The 22,336-nt window shown below is 37.3% G+C and overlaps 1 protein-coding gene across 26 annotated transcripts in view; it reads right to left on the bottom strand.

Moving 5' to 3' along the window:
• Window positions 1-387: 387 nt before the first annotated feature.
• The window catches only part of Eif4g3 (eukaryotic translation initiation factor 4 gamma 3), a 363,950-nt gene continuing 342,001 nt past the window's right edge, over window positions 388-22,336 (bottom strand). For all 26 annotated transcript variants that reach the window (XM_021262986.2, XM_021262987.2, XM_021262988.2 and 23 more), the window contains 5 exons: window positions 22,145-22,243; window positions 10,283-10,429; window positions 6,091-6,172; window positions 4,027-4,173; window positions 388-994 (listed from right to left, as the gene is read on the bottom strand). In XM_021262986.2, the coding sequence (XP_021118645.2) occupies window positions 813-994; window positions 4,027-4,173; window positions 6,091-6,172; window positions 10,283-10,429; window positions 22,145-22,243 (657 nt within the window). In that variant the 3' untranslated portion in view covers window positions 388-812. The remainder of the gene's footprint in view (window positions 995-4,026; window positions 4,174-6,090; window positions 6,173-10,282; window positions 10,430-22,144; window positions 22,244-22,336) is intronic.

Here is a 22,336-nt window from a genome sequence, read left to right as displayed (position 1 = left end):
TGTCTTTATTTTGTTCTTTATATTTTGAAAATGAAAAGAAATAGTACTGAGTCAGTTTCTTTTTGTTTTTTAAATATTTGTTCTATGTATTTACAGGCCTTAAAGTTGCTCTAAAGATTTCAGAAGTATTAAGAATATTTTTTCCAGGGTAGCACTTTTTTTGAACAATTCTTGGAGTTCTCTAGTTCACAGCATTTCCTTCTGTTCCAAGGTTATGTATGTTTTAATTACTATTGTGATTTCTTTTTTTTTCTGAAGCAAGCTGAGAGGCAGGCAGAAAGATTTGATGCCAAAAAAAAGAAAAAAAAATCTTTCTTACCTTGTTTACCTCAAACCTTCTCAAATTTAGACTAACTATTATGCCTTAAAACAAACATGAGGTGCATCTGAAGGGGAGGGAAATTTATTTCTCTACTTTTCTATTATACAAGTTGTTTACAGAAACTGCAAATTAAAAAATTACACACTGGCATTTGCAGTCCTTAAAATAAATTAAAAGTTCTCATCTTTTTTTTGCTAAACATTTTTTTTAAAGTATGAGTCCTTGTTTAAAAAGAAAAGATTAAAACAAAATATTTTCTATAAATAATACATGTATTTTGGTTTTAGTGCTCCCGCCCTCAGGTTTGAAGTCTACTTGTTTCCAGTACCTTTTTCCTCCATGATCACCTTTTCTCTCTCCCCTTTCACTCGTGCAAACATGGGGGTTTCTGTGAGAATTGGCTTTGCTGCACTGTGATTGAAGAAGACGTGAAACTTTTTAAAAAAATACTTAAATTGTTTCTTTAGTTTCATTTTGTGTATTTGAAGTTTTAGTTATCCTCAGACTCCTCTTCTGCTTCCCTCAGCCATGTGAAAAATGCTGTGACAGATTTCAGGGCCATGCCCTTCCCATTCTGCTCTGCAGGGTCCTTGCTGCTCTCCCATTTGTAGAAGGCATCCTCAGAGATCACCTCCTCATCATATAGGCAATCAAAAAACATCCGGAGCAAATCTGGAAGATGGTAAAAATAAGCCATGGGTTTTGGAGCACTACAGCTGTGAGGAAAAGCAATTAATGAATGAGTGTACATTCATTCTCCTACATAAACACATCTTGGACAATTCATCCTATTCACTTTTGATAGCATAATAATAAGAGGAAAAGATGTTTCTTAAGAACTACAGATTATTTTTTATTCCTATTTTTTATTCAATTTTAACAACAGTATTGGTGAATCTGTTTTATATCATGTACTACTCAATCCATGGCCAGGTGTAGTGGAGAACACTTGTAATCCCAGCACTTGGAAGGCTGAGGCAGGATGATTGCTGCAAGTCTGAGGCCAGCCTGAATACAAAGCAAGACCCTGTCTCAAAAAAAAAAAAAAAAATCCAAACTTTAAAAAAATTAACAAGAGTGATTTTTTACTTTCTTTACATTTCTTCATTGTTTGAAAGTTTACAGTACTGTATTATTTTTACAAATTTTAGAAGGAAAAGACAGGTTATACTGATTTTCCTTCCTAATGTTATATTTTAAAAGTGGAAAAGACTAGCCATGTGAAGTGATAACACATTTGCAATCCTAGAATTCTTGGAGGCAGGAGGATTAAAAGTTTGAGCCCAGTCTGGGCAACTTAAGCAACCTAACAAGACCCTGTCAAAAAATGGAAAGAAAAACAAATGGTGATTATTCATATAGAAAGCACAGGCAAAAGCTATCTTATCTAGATTTTATCCTCTGAAACAGTTATTTGTTGTTTTAAATGTCCCAAGCTGTCTTTAGTAATTTTCTGTTTTGTTCTCACAGTGGAAACCTAATGTTTAAAAGAGAGAAAGTTAGGGGCCCGGGATTTAGCTCAGTGGTGCCACTGCCTGCATTATAAAAAGGTCCTGAGTTTTGATCCCAGGTACCAAAAAAAAAAAAGAGAAAGTTAGTAGAGATAATTAAGTCCCAATACAGATTACATTTGTACATTTTTTAAACAAACTACTTGGGGCTTGGAGTTTTAGCTCGGTGGTAAAGCACTTGCTTAGCATGGCAAGATCCTGGGTACAATCGCCAGCCCCACAAAAATCATTTCTTCATGATGAGCTCTTACTCATTTAGAGTCAGCTCTATGATTCATATTCGTGGAGAGGGACAGTGGAATAAACAAATGCTAGGTTGAGAATGAGTCATATGAAATTGTTCTTTAGATTTAGCTTTGTAGTTATGTTAGAAAAGCTAACAATGAAATCACATTTTTTTTTGGTGGTCCTGAGGACTGGACCCAGGGAGAACTGATCTACTTTATTACTTATTCTGAGATTTTATCTGGGTCTTGCAAAATTGCCTAAGCTGGCATTGCACTTGTGATCTTCCTGCTTCAGACTCCAGAGTAACTGGGATTACAGGAGTGCACCACCATGCCTGGCAAAATCACTTTGCATCTTGTAAACCTTGGCTGGTTTACAGGAAATGGAATCTAGAACTAAACAGCTCTCCAGCAGTTACTGAAATTGGTAATTTCAGTTACTTTGTTTGGGCACACTGCTATCAATTTCATACAAGCACTTGACCATCTCATATGAAAAATTGGTATGCTCTCCATATAACAATATAGAAAAAGAAGCCATGTTGTTATATGACCTTTTAAAGATGAGACAAGGAGGGCTGGGGATTTAGCTCAGTGGCACCATGCCTGCCTAGCAAGCACAAGGTCCTGAGTTCCATCCCTGGTGTTAAAAAAAAAAAAAGAAAACAGAAAAGGTTTCTGATTCAGATTTGTATGTCTTTTCACTTATACACTCTGAGAATAATTTGTTTCAATTCTTTTCTTTATTTTCCAAAGGGATTCAGCAGCACTAGAAAGAACTTGGCAAAACCCATAACCTAAGGAAGTAGCTAAGAACAACTTAAGTGCTATCTCTAAAATAACCATATAGGGCCAGGGATTTAGCTCAGTGGCACTGCACCTGCCTCTAAAGCAAAAGGTCCTGAGTTCGATCCCCAGTATCAAAAAAATTTGAAAAGTGAAAAGTTAAAACAACCATATACCCTGCTTTCACAAATTGCAACAGAATCTTCAAAATTTAAAAGATTTCACGAATTAAGCAGTATCACTAAAACTTGACGGTGCAGGTTACCTTATTTTTTGGTCTGATTAGCCAAAAATTCATGATAACTCAACCGCAAAGGATTCTAAAATGCCTTGGTAAATATATGACATATATTAGGGATTTTGTCAGGTACCCAAGGATTCTGTAGAGTATCATCCTCAAGACCACTGACCCTTTTCTTTCTTTTTCCTTTTTTCCTCCCTCCCTGTCTCTGTCTGTCTGTACCGGAGATCGAACTCAGGACCTTGCGCTTTCGAGGCAGGTGGCGGAACCACTGAGCTAAATCCCTGGCCCCCAATGACCATTTTCATTCCCCAGATCTTTGCTATCCCATATAGTAGCCACTAGCCACATGTGGCTATTACATTTAAAGAAAATGAAAAATTCAGTTCCTCAGAACAGCCACATTTACATGCACAACTGTGGCTCATGGTTACCATACTGAATAGCACCCCTACATTTTTATCATTGCAGGAAGTTTTATCAGACTGGCCCTAAGAATTGCATCTCTCAAACAAATATAACAAAACTTCAGATTTAGAGTTGGGTGCAGAGCTATAGCTCTAGCTAGGAGCAAGGCATAAGGATAATGTGAAGTAAGGAGCACGAGACCAGCCTGTATAATATAGTGAGGCCCTGTCTAAACATTATAAAAATAAAAAATAAACCTCTTTCCTGGGTGGAGTGGCACATGCCTGCAATTCTAGCTACTTGGGAGGCTGAGTCAGGAGGACTGCTTGAACCCAGAAGTTTGAGACTGGTCTAGGAAACAGACCCTTATCTCAAAAAAAAAAAAAAAGTTAAAGTCATTGGTTATCTCAGTTTTTGTTACTAGTGATTAGTGATTCTTGTCTATTTTCAAACCTCTAATCATCTCTGAAGTCTTGGACTGGATAAGTCTGACCCATTGGTTAGGTTAATTGTAACATAAGGTAAACTTACTGGCAGGTTGATCAAGTTTTACTATTGATGCTTGTAGTGCATAAAGTGCTTGTAGTTCCTTCTCTGTATCTGAGTCTAGGTACTTGAGTAAGATCGGCACTCTCTGCTTGATAACAGTAGTGTCCACTCTGAAGGTAGAACAGTCAGCTGGAGGTGATAGAAGAATTAGTATTACATTTAAGGAGTTAACACGCAGAACCATTTGCAATTGTCTGAGTACATAAAATCCACACGATTCTGTAAGAGAAAAGGTGGTTAAGAGGGTCAAGGCAAGATTGTGAAATCCAAATGCTCTGATATTTTTTAATGGGATGTTTTCTCAGAAATAATAAAAGACATGAGGGGAAATGCATTTTGAGTTGTGGGTTTCCCTCAAGAGTAGTGAACCCAATTATTTATTTTTAATTATAATGAAACAGTGACAGTCGTTTTATGAAAACCTACAAAATCAGCTTCAATCAAATGTCAGTATAAAAAAGATGGTAATATATTTGATAATTAGTTTGATTATTCTACATTGTAGATATCTTGTAATAGTTTGGATCTGAAGTGTTCCCCAAAGTCTCATGTGTTGGTTTCCAGCCTGTAGTGTTCTTAGGAGGTAGCGGCAATGGAAAAGGTAGGGTTTAGTAGAATAGAGTTATGCCATTGGGGATGCACCCAAGGGTATATTAGGACTCTACTTCCTTCCTCTCCACCTCTCAGATGGCATGAGATAAGCAGCTTTGCTCCACTGTGTGATTGCCACCATGATGTTCTGCCTTGTCACAGGCCCTAAGCAATAGGAAAAAGCAAACAGAGACTAAAACCATGAGTCAAAACATAGCTTTTCTCCTTTTAAATTGATTTTCTTAGTTATTTTGTTATAGTAATGGAAAGCTAACATACATCTATCATTTCTGGCCCTGGAAATGATTTTTAAAAATTTTATACCAGGCTGGGGTTGTAGCTCAGTGGCGCTACACCCGCCTGGCAAGCGTAAAGTTTGAGTTCGATCCCCGGTACAAAAAAAAGAATTTTTTTAATGAATACTTTTGACTTAAGTTTTTTATGGCTCTCATTAAAGAACAGTGAAAATAATTCATCTGACAAAATCTGAAATTAAAATTTTGAAGCTAAAACTATTCTTTTTTGGGGTGGGGTTTCTGAGACAGGGTCTCGTTATGTAGTTCAGGCTGGCCTCAAACATGCAACAATCCTCCTGCCTTAGCCTCCTGAGTACTAGGATTATAGGCCTGTGCCACCACGCCCAGCTAAAGCTATTTTCTGAAATGACAAAGACAGAAATTTTGAGACAATCTTGAGCTGATGTATTTTTTTCTCCTTCACTTCAGTCAAATAAATGTGGACTTCCATCTGAGGCTAAGTAGATATCCTCATTAAACATTATTAAATACTGTATGAAACTTGGAATATTTAGAGTTTCAACCAATTCTAATCCTATCTATATAATTAATAAACAATAAAACTATCATATAAAATAAAGTCAACAAAGAACGGAGAAACTGTTGATATTTTCTTTTGTCATATAGGTATTCACATACAATGACTTTTCTGATGAGAACACCCCTTCTTTGATCATAGGTTGAGAATATTCAATCTATTCTCTCTCTTTTTTTTTTGGTACCAGGGATTGAACTCAGGATCTTGCACTTGTGAGGCAGGCGGCAGAACCACTGAGCTAAATCCCCAGTCTTCAAATCTATTCTTTATAACTCATGAGTGGAAGAAAAAGGTGGCCTTGAATGATGGAGGTATAAAGGTAAGGAAGAAGCTACTTGCAATATAATAAAAAAACCACCCAAGGAACATGTAACAACTTTGTTGGAGTGCAGAACACAAGGTATACAGTAGTAGATCTGGATTCTTTGCAAGCACAGCAACTATTTGTCCCTATAATTGAGACAACCAGGCAATGCAGACAGAAATGCTAACCATTTGCATGGAAAAGGAGGTATCCAGGATAAGTTTTGAAGACAATATATAAAATCAGACCATATAATTAGTAGCTGACATAATAAGGACCTCAGATGTTAAAAGCTGCTTTCAGAAAATGTCACTTACCTATAATAGCTGCTTTACAAACAGCTGTCATTAAAGCTCTAAGGAATGTAGGTGAACTCATCTGGGCCTCATCTAGATTAGCCTAAAGTTAAAAAGAAAAAGAAAGACAATAGTTAAAGTTATTCTTGCATACCAGAGAAATTTACTTTCCCCAAAACAGGGCTAATCTGGTTCTAGGGGCAGATGTAGTCATAATTTTGCACATTCTTAGAAAAATTAAGTATTCGATTCATTTTAAAATAATTTGGTTGATGCCATTCTATGTGAAAATGTTCTAAGTAGAAGTACTTAGGTTTTAGAGAGCTTATTACAGTATTGTTATTTTCTGCTCAATCATACAGTGTAATGTACTATGTACATTTGGAAGCAAAACCGTTTCAAAACATTATTCATCAGTAAATAATTCATAGTAAGATGATCTATCCAAGTTTATAAATTTAAGAGTAACTAAAATACACCATACCTGAAGTATATTTTAAAGGCTACTTTTTCTCAGTACTATGCAACTGTTTGTATATGTTCTAACACTACTCTTTTATCTCAATTTTAATCGAATTAAGAGGTTAATCTCAAGCATTGCCCCAAACAAACCCTTTAGGTGATGAGAAATTGTTCTTTTGTAAGGATGGCAAGAAAAAATCCTTAGAGATGTTAAGTAGATTAAAAATGTCCCCAAAGTTAATTTTATTTATCTTGTTGCTTGTTGTTAGACATTATACTAAACTAGATGTGTAGTGAGAGAAAAGAACAAAAGAAGACATTTTCTAGACTGGTATCGCAAATTCATCTCAAAGTTCATGTTCCCTATGTTTGTGTACAGAATTAATGCTTAGATCAGCTTCTTTTAATGGCACTGCATGGTATTTTCCACTGAAAGTCAGTCTTTAAATGAGTAGCCAGGAAAAAATGAAAATGTCTTTTATAAACTTGTGTTAGAAAGCTAAGAATTTCAAAGATATTTAGAGATAAGATTAGTGTTGATTTTAGGGGATCGGTGATGGGGATTGGACCAGGGCCTCAAAACGTGTTAGGCAAGCGCTCTACAACTGAGCTACACATCTAGACCAGTACTGATGAATTTTAGAACGGAGGCAGAATAGCTAGCAGCTCTCTTACTGGAATACCCAAGCTCCAATATCAGTTGGGTGGCTTCTTGGGAACTGAGCAGAGAGCAGTATTGAGTCAGGTGGCCAACTCTGTGGGACAACAGCACAGTGGCCACTTGGATAATCATTTTATTCTGGATCAGCACAGAACTCTGCTATAGTCAGAGTTCATGACCAGTTCTCAAAGAATAGAAACATGTGGTACCAGGGGCCAGGGATTTAACTCAAGCACAAGGTCCTGAGTTTGATCCCCAGTACCAAAAGAAAGGAAACATGTGGTACCAGTTCCGACAGCTGAGGTGGGTACAGGTGGGAGAGGGGTCCCAAATGCCATACATGGCGGGGGGGGGGGTGTTCCATGACAGTTATGTGTTGTTTCATACTTCCTTAGAAATATCTGATTTGAGTTGAAGCCAGGCAGGTCTAACCTCAGAGTTACTTCTGCAAAGACCAAACAATTATGTTTGAGTAATAGCTGAGCATCCAGACTGGAACATTTAGTGAGATCCTGTTTCAAGGCGGGGGGGCACATGTAGCTCAGTGTGAAGGCTTAGGACCTCCTACAAAAAATCCCCTATGTATTATTATTATTATTATTATTATTATTTTCTTTTTTTTTTTTACCAAATAGAGCCAAATAATTTAATTCCAGTATCCAAGGGTAGATCAGACCTGAAGTATTAAGAAGACTACAGATTAAGTAAAGATGTTAACAAAAAAGGGAAAACAAGGAAGATGGATCTCCTAGTTTTGATGTCAGATTTATATAATACTGATATTAGACACAGCAGCAAACATCTCCATGTATTGGGACTCAACTACTGTTACGTTTTTGTCTTTCCCTTTTTAAAAAAAATTATTTTAGGTAGAATTTACCCTTTGTCTTTTTTTTGTGTGTAGTATTGGGAATTGAACTGAGGGTTTTCACAGTGAGCTACATTCCCAGAACTTTTTATTTTTAATTTAAAAATTTATTTGTGATACATAATGAATACACTCATTGAGAGTTCTTTTTAAATTTTGAGTCAGGGTCTCACTAAGTTGCCTAGGCTGAGCTTGAACTTTTGATGCTGGTGCCTCAGTCTCCCATAATGCTGGGATTATAGGTGTGCACCACCACACCTGGTTTTTCTATAAGGAGAATCAATTGTTGGTGTGGACTATACAGTACTGTTACAAAATCAGTACTGAGACAAGTACTGATACAAAAAAGCCTGACATGGATGAAAGCCTGACATGGATGAAAAGGTAAAAATAGCGTCATTTGCAATGCATGAGGAAATAAAATACTAAATTACTGAAATGATGATCTATGAAAAATCATAAGAGAAAGAAAACAGTGCTACATATGAAGTGACCTGACTTCCAAAAGAGAAAAGAAAGTATATGATATCTGGGATATGTCAGTGAACATACTGGAAAGCCTAGTGCTAATTCTGTCCTAAATTCAAGACTAAAAATGGTTTAAATGTTTTAGGAAAGAGCTGGGCATGGAGGCTTGAAAGGGTAAGGCAAGAGGACTGCTGTGAGTTCAAGGCCAGCCTGAACTAACTACATAGCCAGACCTTGTCTCAAAAATACCCCAAAAAACAGTTTTAGAAAAGAGATAGTTACTCTGAGAAATAAAACTCACCAAAAAACCTATGTTAAAATAATCTTTTGTTCCTGATTTGATTTAGTATTTAGTAGCTCAAACAGACATAAACATAACTTCTCTACAATTCAGCAAGGAATCTGATGAGTTATCTAGTGACAGATATTCCCCTGTGGGTGAGATGACAAGGGGAACTAGATAATACAACAATGGATGTGAAATTATAATGAAGAGGTTCACAGTCAGAAGTGTCTACAAGGGTAGCAGTTAGGGTGACATCTGGTCCCTGAAGGTATATTGCTTTGCCTTAGTCCTACCGATTCATACATACATTTTATCCATAATTTGGATGAGAAAAATGTTGGCATATTAATGTAAGGGCGATGCAAAGTGAAAAAGATGACAAGCCAATTTTATGATCAAGTCAGAATCCAAAACGTGCACATAGACTAAAAAAAGTATCTAATTGAAGAAGGCAAACAAAAACACACTTTTTTGTTTGGTACCAGGGATCAAACTCAGGACCTTTCACTTGCAAGGCAAGTGGTGGCACCACTGAGCTAAATCCCCGGCCCCCAAAACATATTTTTTTAAAACCTCCATTTTGGTTCAAAAACCAAGTGCTCATGTTCAGGGTGAGAAATGGCAAAACTAGAGAATATAAAAGAGCTGGTACTAGTGGCTAAAAAAGCATTTTGACTTCAGTGTGATAAGTTTGCCAGAAACACAGAATCCAAGGTAAAAACTGCAGTATACACAACCTACACTGCTGAACCATATCTAGGGATCAGGCTCAGTCTGCACAGTCCTTTGGGAGAGATGCTGAAAACCCAGGCTATTTTTGGCACAAGTAAACAAATGTCTGGCTACAAAGATAAAAACAAAAACCAAAAACGCCAAACCAACCTAGAAAGGAAGATAGGGATTCAGTGGCAGGCTAATACAATTATTTAAAAGCTATCCAACTTCCAGGCATGGAGGCACATGCCCGTAATCCCAGCACTTGGGAGGCTGCTGAGGCAGGAGGACTACCACAGGTTTGAGATCAGCCTGGGTTACTACTAGTCAGTTAAAGACCAACCCGAACTACATGGCAAGACCTTGTCTCAAACAAACAAACAAAGTAATATTTCATAGCACAAGATAAAGCATAAAATTTCCAGAAGGGGTCATAAATATGAAAATATAAGTCAGCATATTACATAACAACTATATATTGCTTGTTAATTTTACCTAGGATAGTATTTGAAGGATAAAATATAGGCTATACCCTACAGAGAAATGGCTTCTGTTCTAAATTTTACTTGATTTATAAAAACCTGTGAAATTTGTAAAAATAGAAAAAGTCTTTAAGTTTCAAATATACACATGTAAGATAACTTTCACTAATGTTAGAAATTCTAATGAAATGAAAGGGTATCGCTTGTGAATTGAGAGGAGCCCACAACATCTTTTTGAGAGCAGAGAGCAGAGACAGTGACAGTCTGTATACCTCTACCCAGTCAAAGATCCGTTCATCATTCGCTTTCTCCTCAATAATGAGTTTCTCGAGCCGCTGATACAGCTTGTCAGCAGAGAGTTCTTTCTTTGAAAGTGCTTCAAAGGAACAGGAACAGTCAGACTCTAAAAAGTCCAACTTCTGAAATATAAAATGTTAAAATATTAATATAGTTCAATATTATTGTCATCCTCAGAGGAAAACAAAGCCATGGACATAACCTTCTACTTTACACAAGATCAAAATAATCAGCAGCTTAGTAGGTTTTGAAAGATTGTCACTTCATTATCTTTCTGACTATTTCTCCAACTTCTCATAACATGCACCTCTGATTCTAATGAGAGTAACCCCGCCCCCCCAAACAAGCTCAACACAGTTATCTCTCTGGCTATGGTATGCTTTCCTCCAAATCATTTTGAGCTTCATTTTGGCTTCAATCTTGTTTTGAGTTGAGACAGCTCTTTAAGGCTGGGTGGGAGCCTTAGGCAAGGGTACACTTTAACTCCCTTTCTGTAAATCTATGGTTTAATATTAGTATCATCACAGAGCAGCTGGTCAAAACTACATATTGTGCCTGCCTCGCAAGTACAAGGGTCCTGAGTTCAGTCCCCAGTACCGCAAAACAAAACAAAACAAAAAACTCTATCATATAGATTTTGGTATTGAATTGGGAATCTGATTTCAGGTTTATCTGATATCAGATCAGAGTGCCATATATTTTTATTTCTGTTGACTCTACAACCTACAAGTGGAATTGCTGAGTAATATAGTAATTATATGAAGAAATAGCTTTACGTTATTATAAATTATATCTATACATTGGACCATTAACATAGATTTATAATTATTATTTTATGGATTTGTCTTTTAATCATATAGAAAACAAAGGGAGTTACAAATCAAAAATATAATACTACGAGCTTTTATATTTACCTATATAGTTCCCCCTACCAGATGTATTTATTTCTTTGTATGACTTTGCATTTCTGTAGTATCCTTTTCTGGAGCCTGAAGGAATCTCTTCAGCATTTCTTGTAGGGCACGCTAATTGGCAACACTTGCAAAATTTTACTATTTATTCCTTCTTGCAATACTGACGATTGAACCCAGGACCTCACACAAGCTTGGTAAGCATTCCACCATTGAGCTATATGCCTAGCCCAGCTTTTTGTTAGTTTGTTTTTTGAGATAGGGTCTTGCTATACAGTCGAGGCTGGTCTTGAACTCACTATGTAGTCTGGGTTGGCCTAAAACTCACGGTGATCCCCCTGCCTCAGCCTCCTGAGTGCTGGGATTACAGGTGTGTGCCACCACACTAGGCCCCAGTCCAGATTTTTAAAGCTTAATTTCTCTCAATGGATTAAGAAGCAAAAATCCAACAATATGCTGCATACAAGAAACACACCTAGCTCAAAAAGAAATTCATAGAATGAAAGTAAAAGGATGGAAAACAGTTCATCACGTGGCAGGAACCCAGAAAGAAGCAGGGTAGCAATCTTATTTGCAGACAAAGTAGATTTCAAACCAAAACTAAGAGAGGCAAAGATGGTCACTACATCCTTGTGAAGGGAACAATCCAAGAGAAAGAGATGACAATCCTAAATATATATGCAGCAAATACGAATGCCCCCAACTATACAAAATTAATGGACATGAAAAACCAAATAAGCACTAATACAGTTGTAGTGGGGGACCTCAATACCCCACTATCACAAATAGACAGAGCATCTAGACAAAAAATTAACAAAGAAATTCAAGAACTGAACCAAGCTATTGAACAAATGGACTTAATAGATGTTTACAGAGTGTTCCACCCCACAAAATCAGAATACCCATTCTTTTCAGCTACACATGGGTCATTCTCCAAAGTAGAACACATGCTAGCTCATAGGACATGTCTAAGTAAATGTAAAAGAATTGAAGTTACCCCTGTATATTACCAGACCATAGTGCAATAAAATTGGAGATCAATAACATAAGAAACTGCAAAACCCCCACAAACACATGGAATTGAACAACACCCTCCTGAACAACCAATGGGTCATAGAGGAAATTAAAGAAGAAATTAGACAGTTTCTACAAGTAAATGATAATGCCAGTACAACATACAGGAATCTATGGGACACAATGAAAGCAGTTCTACGTGGGAAATTTATAGCTGTGAATGCCCATATTAGGAAAACAGAACTCAAATAAACAACCTAATGCAGAACCTCAAGCTCCTAGAAAAAGAAGAGCATAACAAAACTAAAGCTTGTTCAAGAAAGGAAATTATAAAGATCCAAGCAGAAATCAATGCAATGGAGACTAAGAGAACGATACAAAGAATTAATGAATCAAAGAGTTGGTTTTTCAAAAGAATTAGCCAACCTTGTAAAAAAAAGGAAAGAAAAGGCTCAAATCCATGCAATTAAGAACAAAAAAGGTGAAGTCACAACAGATCCAGCAGAAATCCAGAGGATCATCAATACCTACTTTGAGAACCTGTACTCTAATAAAATGGAAAACACAGAAGAAATGGACAGATTCCTAGATACATAAAAATTGCCAAAGTTAAATGAAGAAGATACAGAAATTCTAAACACCCCAATTACAATCAGTGAAATTGAAAATGTAATAAAAAATTTACCAACAAAGAAATGCCCAGAATTCACTGCTGAATTCTACAAGACATTTAGAGAAGAACTATCGCCATTACTCTTTAAACTCATCAAGGAAATTGAAAGGGAAGCAATACTTCCAAATTCACTCCTGGAAGCAAGTGTTACTTTGATTCCAAAACCAGGGAAAGACCCAACCAAAATAAAGAACTACAGGGCAATCTCTCTAATGAACATAGATACAAAAATCCTCAACAAGATACTGACAAACAATACAGAGCGTCATCAAGAAGATCATACACCATGACCAAGTTGGATTTATCCCGGGGATGCAAGGATGGTTCAACATTCATAAATCAATAAATGTAATACACTATATTAACAGAGCCAAGGACAAAAACCATATGATCATCTCAATAGATGCAGAAAAAGCATTCGACAAAATCCAACACCCATTCATGATAAAAACCCTGCAGAAAATTGGAACAGAAGGTCTTTATCTCAACCTGATTAAGGCTATTATGAAAAACCAACAGCCACCATCATACTAAATGGTCAAAAACTGAAAACTTTCACACTAAAATCAGTAACAAGACAAGGATGCCCACTATCACCACTCCTGTTCAACATAGTTCTGGAAACATTAGCCACAACAGTTACAAAACAGAAAGAAATAAAAAGAATAAAGATAGGAAAGGAAGAAGTTAAACTGTCATATTTGCTGACGATATGATACTTTACATAGAAGATCCAAAATACTCTGCCAAAAGACTTCTAGACTTAATTGACAGATTCAGTATAGCTGGATACAATATCAACACTCAAAAAACAATAGCCTTCTTATATACAAATAATAGACTCACTGAGAGAGAAATTAGGGAAACAATCCCTTTCACAATGGCATCCAAAAAACTGAAATATCTAGGAATCAATCTGACGAAGAAAAGACCACTGCACTAAAAACTACAGCACTCTGAAAAGAGATCGAAGAAGATATAAGAAAATGGAAAGACATCCCTTGCTCCTGGGTAGAAACCTATATAGTGAAAATGGCCATACTTCCAAAACTGCTACATAGATTTAATGCAATGCCAACTGAAATCCCAACAATATATTTCACAGAACTAGAGAAAACAACCCAAAAATTCATTTGGAACCAGAAGAGACCTAGAATAGCCAAAGCAGTTCTAGGCAACAGAGACATGGCAGGGGATATCACAATCCCCAACTTGAAACTATACTACAAAGCTACTGTGATAAAATCAGCATGCTACTGGCAAAGAAACAGACCCGAAGATCAGTGGAATAGATTAGAAGATCCAGAAACAACTTCCAGACATGCCCAGCCACCTCATTGACAAAGGAGCCAACCATCCTGACTGAAGGAAAGATAGCCTCTTCAATAAATGGTGTTGGAAAAACTGGATTTCAACCTGCCAAAGATTAAAACTAGACCCATATCTATCACCATACACCAAACTAAGATCAAAGTGGGTTAAAGATCTAAATATTAAAACAGAAACACTAAACTTGCTGGAAGATAAGTTAGGCAGAACTCTTGAAGACACTAGCATAGGAAAAGACTTTATGAATAAAACCTCAGTAGCACGGGAACTAGCACAAAGAATCAACAACTGGGATCTCATCTTTTTTTTTTTTTTTTTGGTATCGGGAATTGAACTTGGGACCTTGTGCTTGTAAGGCAGGCACCAGAATCACTGAGCTAAATCCCCAGCCCTGGGATCTCATCTTATTAAAAAGCTTCTGCACTGCAAGAGAAACCACCAATGGAGCTAAGAGACAACCTACAATGTGGGAAAAAATTTTCAGCAGCTGTACCTCAGACAAAGTACTACTATCTAGAATATATAAAGAACTGAAAAAAATCAGACCCTCAAATTCAAAGACCCAATTCAAAAATGGGCATCTGAAATGAACAGACATTTCTCAAAATAAGTAAAAGCAGCAAATAAACATATGAAAAAATGTGCAACATCACTGGTCATTCGAGAGATGCAGATGAAAAGAACACTGAGATTCCACCTGACCCCAGAAAGAATGGCTGCTATCAAGAAATCAACCAATAGCAAATGGTGGTGGGAGTGTGGGGAGAAAGGAACCCTTTTCCATTGCTGGTGCGAGTGCAGACTGGTGCAACCACTGTGGAAATCAGTATGGAGATACCTCAAAGAATTAGGACTAGAGGTCCCATTTGACCCAGCTATTCCCCTGCTGGGTATCTTCCCAAAAGAATTAAAAGAATCATACCACAGCGATGTATGTGCACCCATGTTTATAGCGGCACAGTTTGTAGTAGCTAAAGTTTGGAAACAAGTGCTCATCAACTGGAAACTGGATAAAGAAGATTTGGGTTTTTTATAAAATGAAGTACTACTTGGCCATAAAGAATGACAAACTAGAGACATTTATAGCTAAATGGATGCATATTGAGGCCATACTCTTAAATAAATAGGACATATTGTGTAAATACTGAATAGTTTCTCTACTGTGAGAAACTGAAAGTGTAAATAAGGATTAAAATGATTAAAATGAATAACTGATAATTTCAAATAGGAAGAAAAGGTCCAAAGGGGTAGGGGAAATGGGAGGGGAAGGGGAAAGGAAAGAAGGGAAAGGAAAAATTATGAGAAAAGGAAAAAAATGGAAACAAAGTCTTTGTAAATAGGGAAGGGTGGAGGGGGTGAAGGGTGCACAGGGAATGGGGTAAAAGTAAGAACCAAGATACATCATGTACAGGTACAAGTACCCAATGATAAATGCAAACGTATTGTATACCTAAAATGTACCAATAAAAGAACTTAAACAAAAAAAGAAAAAAAAAGCTTAATTTCTCTCTCAATTTTGAAGGACACTTTATCAGTTAATAAGAACTCTCAGTTGGCAGTTTTGTCTTTCAGCACTTTAAACATTCCATTGCTTGGCGACCTCCATAGTTTCTGGTGAGAAATTGGTGATTAATATTATTGAGAATTTCTTGTATGTGAGGACTCGCTTCTTGCTGCTTTGAAGAGTTTTTTCTTTGTCTTGGTCTTTGTCTTTCATTACATATGTCCCAATGTGGATCTCTTTGAGTTTATTCTGCTTGGAGTTCCTTGACAGTTCTGGATATGTAGATTCACAACTTTAAGTAAATTTGGGAGTATTTAGTCATTATATCTTCAAATACTTTTTTTGCTTCTTTCCCTCTCTTTTCCTAAGACCATTTAATGTGTAAATTGGCATGCTTGATAGTATTCCACAGGTTCTGTCCATTTTTTGATTATTTTTTCCTTCAGTTCAGACCGAGAAATTTCAATTGCCCTGTCTTCAGAGTTTATTGATTCTTCCATTGCTCAAATCTGTTGTTGAAACTCTTTAGTTAAGTTTCAGCTACTGTAACTTTCCAGATCCTGAATTTTTATTTGGTTCTATTTTGTAATCTTTTAAAGGAGGGGTATTTGCTTGTGATTAAACCCAGGGTTTCACAAATGCTAGGCAAGTGTTCTACTATGGAGCTGCACCTTCAGCTTCAGCCTCCTTTTTTGAGAAAGGGCCTTTTTTTTCAGAAAGGCCTCACTAAGTGGCCTCCAACTTGCAATTCTCTTACCTCATCATCCCAAGTCGCCAGGATCACATGATGTGCCACTATGGCTGCTTCAATTTTAATTCTCATTTCTTTCTTGCTATCATGTTGGTTCATACATCATTCTCCTGATTTTCTTTAGCTCTTTGTCCCTGGTTTCCTTCAGCAATTTGAGCATATGAAAGACAGGTAAATTCTGGTCTAGTATTTCCAGTGGTTGGACTTGCCCAGGAATGTTTTCTGTCAGTTTCTTTAATATTTCCCATAAATAAGCCATATTTTCCTGCTGCCTTGCTTGCTCTGGAATTTTTTTTGTTCTATACACAGTGCTGGGAATCAGACCTAGCACCTTGTGAACCCAGGGCCTTTGAACTGAGCTATATGTTCAGTTCATTTTGAAAATTTTTATTTTGAGACAGGGTCTCACTAAATCACTAAGTTGCTCAGGCTGGGCTTGAATTTGCCATCCTCCTGCTATAACCTCCAAGAGTGTGGGGATTATAGAACTGCACCACCATGCCTGGCTCTAACCTATTTTTTTTTTTTTTTTTTGGTACCAGGGATCAAACTCTGGACCTTGTGCTGGCCAGGCAGGCAGTGGAACCACTGAGCTAAACCCCCAGACCTCCAACCTATATTTTATTTTATGTTATGTTACGTTACGTTACATTACGTTACTTTACTTTATTTTATTTTATTTTATTTTTGGTACCGGGGATCGAACTTGGGTCCTTGCACTTGCGAGGCAGGTGGTGGAACCACTGAGCTAAATCCCCGGCCTCCAACCTATTTTTTAAGGACTACATTCCTTGTCATGTGTGGTCAATGAAGTCTTTTTTTTTTTTTTTCCCATCTTTGTGGTCAGTGACCTTACTGAGATCTGACTGAATGCCAATAAGAAGAGAGAGAGACAGAAAGAGAGATAGAGAGGGAAGTGAAAAGGGGAGGGTAAAGGCTGGGGATTTAGCTCAGTGGTGCCACTGCCTGCCTTGCAAGCGCAACGTCCCGAGTTCATCTGTGGTTCCAAAAAACAAACAAAAGGGGAGGGAAAGAGAGAATGAGAGAGAAGAGGTGTTCTTTCTTTTATTTTTTTGTGACAGGGTCGCACTGTATAGTCTGGGCTATCATTGAATTCACTATGTATCCCCAAGACGAACTTGAACTTGTGGTGATCTCCTACCTCAGCTCCCCAAGTACTGGGATTATAGGCATGTATTACTATTCCTGGCCCAAGAATAGGAATCTTGCATGATACCACTCACCAGTGGAGCCATTCTCTATTTTTAAAAATACTTTGACAGCTATAGCCTGGGAAGCCACTTCAGCTTGAAGTGGCTGAGACCATGGCCAGCCTCTTATAATGGTTGTTTAGTCAACAGTCAGGTAGGTCAAAAAACAACCTTTGAAGGACAAGGTTCTTATTGTGCAAATAGGCACCACTAAGCTGCACCAGAAACAATGTGCTATCATTTGTCTGGTTGTTTCCCATAGGGCTGGAGGCTCCACGCAAAATTTCACCAAAATTTACCAGATTCCTTTTCATAAATATAATAGAAATATTTCATAACATAAACCTGTTATGGTTTAAATCTAAAATGTTTCCCAAAAGTCTCAGGCAGTCAGAGGTGGGACTTCTGGAAAGTGACTGAGTCATGGGTGGCCCATTCTCTGTGCATTAATCCATTCATGAGTTTACAGTTAAATATGCAGCACGGACGTGGGGCCTGGCTGCCAGAGATGGTTCACTGAGGGTGTAATCTGGCAGAGTGTCGGGAGCAATGATACATAATTTTAGGGAAAAATCATTTGATTAGGCCTAGTTCTCCTGCCTACAGGCCAGCTATGGCATTTTGAGACACAATTCCATTTTGGCCTCTGGTCACAACTAAGACCTCAATGATCCGGTGATGCTGTGATTCTCCAGGACAAGATTACACCAGCTGAAAGACATCCTGGGAGGAACAAAATCTTCATCTACTCAGTTCCTCATTGTTCTTGGATTGTTGCACTTCGTTTATCCCGATGTACTGAACTCTCTGCAAGTCATTTGTTACATCTGTTGCTCCTGATATACTGAATAAAAGGTGCGGTAAGCTGGGGGCTTTCCTCTTTGCTGACCAGAGCAGCACTTTGATCAGGCGCAAAGCTCAGCTTCTTCTCCAAGTCTCATTTTTTCTACCTTTCCTGTATAATAAATTAATTCGCCTTGTGCTGCCAGGGCTCGCAGGAGACTAGGACTCACTGCAGAGGTTCTAGTAACGTCCCCTTTCCCTGTTCCCTACAGCAGAGTGTATTTTTTCTTATCTTGGCTCCTCCTTTCTCTCTCTGCTTCCTGGCTGCCATGGGTTGAGCAACTTCCCTTTGCCATCTCCTTCCAACATGACGCTTTTGCATTGGAGCCAGACTAATACAGACTGAACTCTCTGAAACCATCAGCAAAATAAATCTTTCTTTCTTTAACTTGGGGCTGTTGGGTATTTTGTCCTAGTGTTGGGAAAGTGACTAATATAATTCCCCTAGTGTTGACAATGCACGTGTTTGACCCGATTCCACAGTTCCAAAACAGTTAATCCTAATGGACTGTGCCAGTTTAACAGTTTCAACGGTGATGGATTCCTGGAGATTCCAACTCTACCATCTTCCCTACATCCATCCATATATTGATTTGTGAATATTAAACCAACTTTACATTCCTGTGATAAACCTTACTTTATCATATACTTACACTTTTTTTTTGGTACTGGGGATCGAACTTGGGACCTTGCGCTTGTGAGGTAGGTGCCAGAACCACTGAGCTAAATCCCTGGGCCTTATATACTTACACTTTTTATATAGTATTGCACTTGATTTCTGAACATTCTGTTGAGAAAGTTTTCTCTGTGTAGATAAGAAACATTGTTTCCAGTTTTCTTGGAAGATTATTTTTTTTTTTTGGTACTGGGGATCGAACTTGGCACCTTGTGCTTGTGAGGAACACCTTTGGTTTTGTTTGTACAGTAATGCTTGTTTCATATAGTGCTCTGGGAAGTAGTCTCTCATTTTTCTAGAAGAACTGGTATACAATTCTTTTGCTGAATTAGTACTATGTCTTCTTTAAATATTTGCTAGAATTTGCCAGTAAAACCATGGGCCTGAAATTTTCTTTGTGGGAACATTTTAAACTAGAAATCACATTTGTGTTTTTTTTTTTGGTACTGGAAATCCAACTCAGGACCTTGCACTTGCCATGCAGGCATGGTGCCACTGAGCTACCTCCCAGAGCTTAGAAATCTAATTTCTTAACTAGATATTCAGGTTATTTATAGCATCTTGAGTATAGTTTATACCTTTCAAGAAATTTGTTCTTTCCAACTAGACTGAATTTACCAGTGTAAAGATTATTCATAGAATTTCCTTATTACTTTTATATACAAAAATCGGTAATGATATCACCTTTTTCATTCCTATTGCCAGTAATTCGTGCCTTCTGTTTTTATTTATTTATTTCTCATCACTCTGGCTAGAGGTTTATCAATTACATCTTCTGAAAGAACAGCTTTGATGCAGGGTATGGTGGTGCACACTTATAATCCCAGAACTTGGAAGGCCAAGGCAGGAAGATCATGGTGAGTTTGAGGCCAGCCTGGGCTTTGAGATAGTGGGTTCAAGGCAGCCCAAACATAGTTTGAGACTCTGTCTCAACAAAGCAAAACAGAACAACCCACAGCTTTGGATTTCATTGACTTTTCTGTGTTCTGTCTCACTGATTTCTCTTTTTTCTTTTTGTACTTATTTTGTTCCATTTAGTGTTACATTTTTTCTAATTTATTAAGGTTGAACCTAAGGAGGTCGTTGATTTGTAATCTCTTCTAAACATACATATCCAGTGCTAAAAATTTTACTGTAAATACTGCGTTAGATGTAATCCTTTTTGCTTGCCTTCTCTTTCTTTCTCCCTTCTTTCCTTCCTTTTTTGTGGCAATACTGCAGATTGAATTCAAGGCCTTCACATTGAGCTACGGCCCCAGACCAGCCAGAGAGTTGGTAAATCGCTAGTTTTCCCAAGCTATGCTTGAATTCTCCTGCCTTGGCCTCCCAAGATTCCTGGGATGACAGGCATATGTCACATCTTACTCTTAATTCCATACATTTTGATATGCTGAGTTTTCATTTTTCATTCAGTTCAAAACAGTTTTCACTGTACTTTTTGATTTCTTCCTTGATCCATGGATGATTCCAAAGTATATTAAAAAGTTTTTCCATTTGAAATACCTTCATTCTTAAGGGACCATTCTAAACTGAGTGCTGTTTACTCACCACTTTGAGATTATTTCACCATCTTCTTGCTTGCCTTGTTTTTACTGCAAAGCCTTTTTTTTTTGGTACCAGAGATCGAACTCAGGACCTTGTGCTTTTGAGGCAGGCACTAGAACCACTGAGCTAAATCCCCGGCCCTGCAAAGTCTGTTTTTAGTTCCTTTAAAATCTTTTATTTGACTTTAATATTCAGTTAGACTAAGATATAATTAAGTTATCCTATATAACATATATGAGCTTTCATTATAAATATAACATATGTACATATGTTTATTAGTTCTGGAAAAGTTTGTATAATGGTCTTTTCAAATACTGCCTCTTCCTACTTATTTAATTTCCTTTCAGGATTCCAATTAGGCACACATTAGACTTTCTCACTGCCCTTCAAATATCCTAACTTAAAATTCTACCTAGCTTTTTGTTTGGTTTTAGTTTGTTTTTTTTTCAAATGTTGGTAGTTATTTTGATTAGTCTCGTGTTGTGTGCCTATTTTTGTATTTCCCTCTTTTTTCTCTAGGGTTATTTTATATTCTGAGAAATAGATAATTCAATTACCTCAAGACTTTGAGGTCTAAATCTACCATTTACCATTTCTGAATCTCTCTCATTCATAGTTACTTGTTTCATTGGATGTTGAATGAACTCTGTGTTAACTCATGTATTTATATAATACACATGTGTAAAAAAAAAGTGTCTCTGTGTGAGATCTAAGTTCAGGCACTGGCTTGGTTTTTATGCAAGCCAGGGTAACCCAGAACTGGAACCAATTAAACTTTCTCCATAATCTCTGGCAACACTCATAATGGCATTTGCTATTGGCCAATATGTTCTTCAGGCCACATGCCCTTCATATGTGCTTACTGTTCAGAGCTCAGGTTTCATTTCTGGCTTATTCCTTTCTCCCTCACTCTTTCTGTCTCTTGGAAGAAAACCTCACTTTCTGTGAGCTCAACAATGCATCAAAATTATGTTTTAGGCAGATTCTTATTGTTATGGGAGGAATACTCTCCAGTATATCTAGACTACAACCTAAACAGCAGCTGATACAATGTCATTATCTAGAACAACGCACCCACTTTATTGCGTTTTTTGAAAAGATTTGCAGCTGTAGTCACACCTGCTTTACTTACAGATTTTACTTGTGCTTCATGGAAACATGTAACTTCTTTCTAAGTCCTTTAAATTTTCTTGAGTGTTTATCTACTCTCTAATGACCGCACAGTTGGAATGGCCTTAAAACATGGACTTAAAATGATATTTGACTAAGATTCCCATTTTGGTCTAATTTTGATGACTGGAATACTAATGAAATTACCTTCATTTCCTCTACAATGCAGATCAATTACTATTAAACAGAAAGACATAGCTTTGTTCTTACCTGCTCCAAGAGAAAATTATGTACATCTTCCCCTTCTGGTAAAAAGTCCTTCCAGCTGAGGTCAGCCTCCCTCCATAAAGCTCCCACTTTCTTATGGCTCTAAAACAGAGGTAAGACCAATCCATTAACCTTCATATTGGAAGAAGAGAAAAAGAAAAAAATACTTGCTTGAGGTCAAGAACCCTACAGACT

Source organism: Heterocephalus glaber, unplaced genomic scaffold (assembly GCF_053883595.1).
Source record: "Heterocephalus glaber isolate CG9 unplaced genomic scaffold, H.glaber_assembly_v1.0 deba00001452, whole genome shotgun sequence".
NCBI classification, from domain to species: domain Eukaryota; kingdom Metazoa; phylum Chordata; class Mammalia; order Rodentia; family Bathyergidae; genus Heterocephalus; species Heterocephalus glaber.
This window is presented reverse-complemented; position numbering and strand designations above follow the sequence as displayed.